This window comes from Micropterus dolomieu, linkage group LG06 (genome assembly GCF_021292245.1).
Source record: "Micropterus dolomieu isolate WLL.071019.BEF.003 ecotype Adirondacks linkage group LG06, ASM2129224v1, whole genome shotgun sequence".
In the NCBI taxonomy this organism is placed as follows: domain Eukaryota; kingdom Metazoa; phylum Chordata; class Actinopteri; order Centrarchiformes; family Centrarchidae; genus Micropterus; species Micropterus dolomieu.
Window position 1 is genome coordinate 18,584,866 of NC_060155.1, and position 6,281 is coordinate 18,591,146.

Here is a 6,281-nt window from a genome sequence, read left to right on the forward strand (position 1 = left end):
CTCTCATACTCCATCAGTTCTCACCGCAAAACAATCTCAAGATTGGTGGTTATGTAAAACACTCTGACTCCAGCTTTAAGCTGCAATGTTGAATTATCACAAACGATATTACAGTCATTTTTGTCAACTAATATAAATATATGAAGCAAGAGAAGGGCAATATTGTGTGTAACAAATTCCATTTAAGTGCAATTATGCATGCATATGCATTGAGAGCTAAATATGCAGCAATATACGGTAGCTTTAGAGAAATCTAAATGAAGCGAAGAATGTGTGACGACTGGAATCTGCAGTGCTGTGTATGAAGAACTTCACAGCACGATTATTAACCCAGAAAGCATAAATATAGATGAGAGCCCAAGGAGACAATATGAACCTAATGCATCATTGCACCAGTTCCGCAGTGATTTTCTCACATGCCCACATAAAAAATCTAGGTGTAAGATTGTGATGAAAGTGCAATGTCTGCAACTTTGGCTGCCATGATGCAATAGTGGGCTTCCTGTCCTCAATTTAGGAGCCACAGGTTACAAAAAACATGTGTAGATCCACAGGTATATATACATATGTGCAGCGTTTATGTATTCAGCAAGTTCTCTGCTGGTTCTTCACACCGTCAACATGGCTCCCAGAGGTATGATCACCGTGACAACCATTCTCCTCTGCTTCATACTGGGCCTGCTCAGTCCGGCTCCAGCTGCCTGTAAGTTTATTTCATCAAATTTTGTCAATCGGATTAAAATACAGTAGATATTTCATCAGGACCCTAAGCTGAACTGAACAGTAAATCATGTGGTGTGTGTTTGTGTGTGTGTGTGTGTGTGTTTGTGTGTGTGTGTGTGTTTGCAGTAGGTTCCCATATGGGCAAAGCCTGTTGTACAAGATACAATAGGAAGCCAGTACCGTTCCAGCGTATAAAAGGCTACAGAGAACAAACAACCACGGAAAACTGCCGCATCGAGGCGATCATGTAAGACTCTCTCCAACAAAACTACAACCCTGCCAGTCCCAATCTGAATCGCTGACTATGATATTTGAATTTCATGGTCTCAAAAATAAGAAATAATAACAAGAAAATCAAAACATTAAAATAAGCAGGCAGCTCAAATAAAATCAGGATATGCTTTCTGATAAAAGTGTGTTTTTAAAAGAGACATAAAAGAAGACACTGAATTTCCTCAGGCAGGTTGTTCTAGAGCCTCTGGGCCCTGACAGCAAAAGTTCTATCCCCATTAGTTTTCAGCCTGGATTCAGGAAGAGACAGGAGACCGCTACCCAAAGATCTCAAACTATGCAAAGGCAGAAATTAAAAGATACAAAACATAATCCAGAGCCATCTCATGGAGAGCCCTAAAAGTAATCGATAAGATCTTAAAATCAATCCTAAAATAAACAGGTAGCCAATGTAAAGAGGCTAAAAGTTTTTTGAATTTAGACTAGAGAAGAATGTCAGACTTTTATGACAGACGCTGGTGAAGACTAACTGATTTCACTGATTGGACTTATTAAATATATATATAAAAGATGCTTGTAATTGTTTTGTGGAAAGCAGCACTAAGGTTTCGTAGACTTTCTTGCCATAAAAATAAGCCACTGAGCATTCTGCTGTCTGACTTTCATAACTGATCAAAGCAGCTGTTTGGTCTGCCCCATATCTTTGTGATATGTGTGTGTTTGTTATTTGTTTGAAGCTGTCTAATCTTTAAGATTGACAAAATCCAACTACACAACAAATCTGTGTATCAAACCTGCATATATTTTTTTTATTGTACTGATTGAAATGTGTCAAAAAGTGTACCAAAAAAGTACTGAAAGCTAGGACTGAATACTTGGTCAGATACTTATTCTTTTGATCAGATATGTCATGATTTAAATCATATATATTTAGACTTTATTTTATTTCAAGTTTCTGCAAGGCTACATTGTGTTACTGTAAGATAAAATAAAACACTGTGCATTTGCAAGCATCTGTTAAACTTTGTTAAAAAAAACTTTGTTAAAAAAAAGAAAATTGCAGAAAAACTTTATATCTTTTATATTCCTCAATAAAAAAGTGTTGTTTTAGTATATGTACTGGAACATAAATATATATATACCTATACTACTATACTAATGTATTATACTAATGTATATATAGTGCTCTTTACAAGTGTATGTGTGTCTGATAATCTGTCTCACTATTGTAGTTTCTACACGGTTAAGAAGATTGAGATATGTGCAACACAGAAGGATGAGTGGGTGAGGAAAACTCTGGAATTACTCAGGTATGAGACTAGTTTCGGTTTAGACATGGACGCTAAAACAGTGTGTTTTCTTTTGTTTGAGTAAAAACTCTTCTCTTCTTTATAGTTCCAAACTGAAGAAGATGTCCAAGGCTGACTCTGTTGCAGGTGAAACCCAGATGAGGAAAAGTGTAACTTCTTCATTTACTGATGGAAGTGGATCTTTCCTCCATACCACGGACACTTCCCCAAACAGCACTGAAAGCTTCTATTAGCAAAAACTAGGTTGTGGTGTTAGAGATTTGAAATTAAACATAGACATGCCAATTTCAGTGAATGTTTGAGAGAGAATGGACCTATTGTAATCCAGTCATGTCGGGGATATTATCTCTGAAAAAGTAAAGAAAAGCTAACTACTTTTACTTGCCTAAACATCAGCATCAGCTCCCGAATACTCCATGTAATCACAAGTAGGGTGGGGACAATCAGAGGATCAGCTTTGAGATCATTGATGTACATTATGTGCTTAGTCACTTAACAAATCTTAACATAAACATCATAGTTTTTCTAAATCTTGTTTTTGTGACTATGTTGTTTCATCTCCTGCTTATTCAAGTTAATGTGCTAAAATCCAATAATCCAATAAATTTACGTCATAGTGCTCTCCCATTGTCCACATTTATTTAATGAAACTACAACACAGGTGTGTCATGTAACTTTCCATGTAGCCAAGGCTAATTTATTGTTAAAATTTATTTTAGAGAGCAATTAGTGGTTTAAACCATTTTATAACATATGTTAAAATACTATGTAATGACTGGATAGGAAAGCCCCTTTATCGTCACTAAAAGCTATATTTTCCCAACGATAGGCTCACAAACTGCGTAGACTGCTGCTCCGCATGGTGTATGTTTTAGTGGCGTGATGTGTGCCTGGTATACTTAGAAAAAGATTCTGCCAGCAAAACTGCTGGAAGGTGTCTGAAAACTTTTCAATGAGCTGTCCTGCCCCCCAGAGCTCATGCAAATGCATGACATGACTGACAGAGAGGCAGTCTCTTGTGCTATTTCAGATCAGCACCCCAAGGGGTTGGTGCTGGAGTCAGACAAGGTGACTCCCTCAGTGACTCGCTCTTCTCATCCAAACTGTCCTGAAGTAACTTCATGTCAACACTAGATGGCAGGGTCGATTTGTAAAAAATAACTGTGCTTCTGTTGGCTACATGATGAGGCCTTGATGCTCATTTGATTTAGCGCAGCAACCTTTGATTATAATAACAACAACAGATGTGGTAAGAGGACAAGAACATTTATTTAGTGTACAGCAAACATCAGATGATCAGCTGTATTACTCTGTATGCACATCATAGACGCTTTTTGTATCTTTAATCTCTGTAAAGCTTTTTGTTAACTGAACACAGACAAGAAATGATAAAGAAAATGAAAAGACAAATAAATAGAGCTAGAAATAAATATTAAATATGGCACACTAACATTAGAAAGCATTTTAAATATTTTAAATTAATGCAAGACAATTGTCTATAGATAGTCATAATGGCGAGGAGTGCTTTCTAAGGGCCGGAGGTTGTACTGTTCTTCTTTGCTTTGCGGGCCTGCCTGTAAAACACAAAGAAGAGATAACAGTTCAAATAACAGTTTTTGGTGTCCCTGAGTATACCTGATATATCATGTCTGAAGCAACCAACTAGCAAAAATGGACACTACTGAGACTGACTGACATGACAAAGGCCTACTCACTCTAGCTCCTTAATCTTGTCAAACACCCAGTCCTGTTTCCAGTGGCTGCAGACTTCTCCCTGTGTGGTCTCAAATCTGGGTTATAAAAAAAAAAAACTCAACCACAACCACAAAGCCAATATTTACTGGATTTTCAACTATATAACATTTTTGACCATCAGTCTGTTTGATAAAATAAGGAGGTGATTCTTACATGACAGCGCGGACACATGGGGGGTTCTTCCTCTGGATCCTGTAGCCCAAGATGGGAGCAGTGACATTCATGACACTGACCTCAGTACAGCACTTGACTATCTTGATTTCTGTTTTTTTCACAAAACAAACAAGGACTGGTTATTATGAGCGTACATCTCTTTCATTTGCAACATAAAATCTGAATAAATTATTATTTTCATCAGAACCATTTCAAATCTGTACGGCAGGGAACACGTTTGGTATGTGTGCTGTCCTGGAGCAGACTGTAATATGGTGCAGGATCTCTGACAGGCCACTTACCAGAAGCCGTTGCTGCCATTGCCAGAACCCCGGCGAGGAGAGCCAGACATGCCAGTCTTCTGATGCACAGCTGCATGGTTACTGCGTGAGATGTTCCAGATGTTCTTTGCAGAAGCTGACCGTTTGATCTGGCAGATGGAGACGACTTATCTTCTTGGACTAGACCGCTCCATTTTATACTATGAAAAGAGGAACCAGGGCAAACTGACCGGATGAATTGACTCTCAGGGCTTTCTACATAGAGTGTGTGTGGGTTCAGGGTGGGGGAAAGGATGTACTGACCATTTCCTTTTTTTTGGTGATTTCATCATGACATTGACTGAGCTTCTTTTTTTTTACTTTTTCTATTACATTTATGCCTGTCAGTAACAACTAACTTAAAGTTAAATGAAATACATTTATCTACAAATAACAAACAAATAAACCTAATATAGCAGATGTTCAGCAGGTGCATCCTATGTTTAGTATTGTTAAATGTATTCTGTGCGGGGTTTGCATATTCGTACCATGTTCTTGAGGGTTTCTTCACAGTGTTTCTTGGCGCAGCACAAAGACATGCAAGTTTAGGTTAACTGACAACTTTAATCGCCAGTGCATGGCAACATGACTATAACTGTGTCTATAAATGTTGGCTGTGAGATAGACTGGGATCCTGTCCAGGGTGTTCCCACATTCTTACACAATGCATAATGGGATACATTCCAACCCCGAGTGCTAAACAGGGTAAGCTAGAATAGAGAACAGATAAATACATTGAAATGTGGGATTCATATTTTACCATATTAACAGCAATGATCTTTATTAACCTGGCTAGTTAACTGTAATATCCATATTATGGTGTTTTAAATGATTTATATAAATCCTGCTGATTTCAGCAATAATTTAAAGGCTACATCATGTGTCACTCTGCCCAATGCGTCATCTGTCTCTCTTTCTATCCCTCCTATTTCTCTGGTGCTGGGTGTCATGGTCGGTAAAATGGCAAGAAAAGGGGAAGGAAGGGGATCCTAAGGCTTTCCGCAGCATATTTCCAAACATCCTCCACCCAAATTTGGTCATTTGTCCTTGCATGCACCGTCATTATAGCTACATGTCTCAACTTGTTTGAGGGGACCTTTATAATTTAGACGATTCACAGAGCATAAAAGATCGACATTACTGTGCAAGTAGAAATGTATTCTTTAATATAATGAATATCTGATTTTCACTGCAGTTTACTTGCAGACAAAAAGCAACTGAATCTGGACTGACTGGGTTTTGCTTGCTTTAAATAATCATTTAAACATTTTGAATGTGTGGCCCTTGCAAATGTCTATTAAAGTAACATTATGTAAGATTTGTTATTTTGTGCAGTTTGGTGCTCCTACCATTTCACAGTGTAATTCACAGCTGTGTAAATTAGGACAGTTGTACATGTGCATTTGTTTTGATTTTGTTACTTGTTACAACTTTGCTAAAACAACCAAACATCAAGCAAGTGCCACCCCACAATGGCGCTGTTCTCCACCAGCAGCAGCATAATGTTGCGTGGCCGGCAAGCTAGCCAACACAGCTAGACAGCAAGCGGCGCAAGAGCACAAACTGATGTCCGAGTGAGTTATCTAGTAACTTGCTAACATCAACTCAATATTCATAGCTAGCAGATAAACTTGATAAAGTCTGTGAAACCTCTGGCTGATTTTGCTTGTGTCGAAAAATTCGCTAAAACAGGCAAACAAAGCAAGTGCAACAATACATGAGACAGCCAGCTAGCTACTAAGTTATTATTTACTAGTCCAACAGAAAGAACGCCAGCTCAGCATGTGTC

General features: G+C 38.2%; 1 protein-coding gene across 2 annotated transcripts; it reads left to right on the forward strand.

Annotated features, from left to right (window-relative positions):
* Positions 1-618: 618 nt before the first annotated feature.
* Positions 619-2,654, forward strand: ccl20l (C-C motif chemokine 20-like). Of its 2 annotated transcripts, none has more exons than XM_046051297.1 (4): positions 619-703; positions 850-970; positions 2,187-2,264; positions 2,350-2,654. In XM_046051297.1, exons 1-4 carry the CDS (start codon positions 622-624, stop codon positions 2,495-2,497), a joined length of 429 nt encoding a protein of 142 aa, XP_045907253.1. In that variant the 5' UTR covers positions 619-621; the 3' UTR covers positions 2,498-2,654. The 2 variants fall into 2 exon arrangements, with proteins under 2 accessions (XP_045907253.1, XP_045907252.1); XM_046051296.1 differs by having other exon boundaries at positions 622-703; positions 853-970.
* Positions 2,655-6,281: the final 3,627 nt, after the last annotated feature.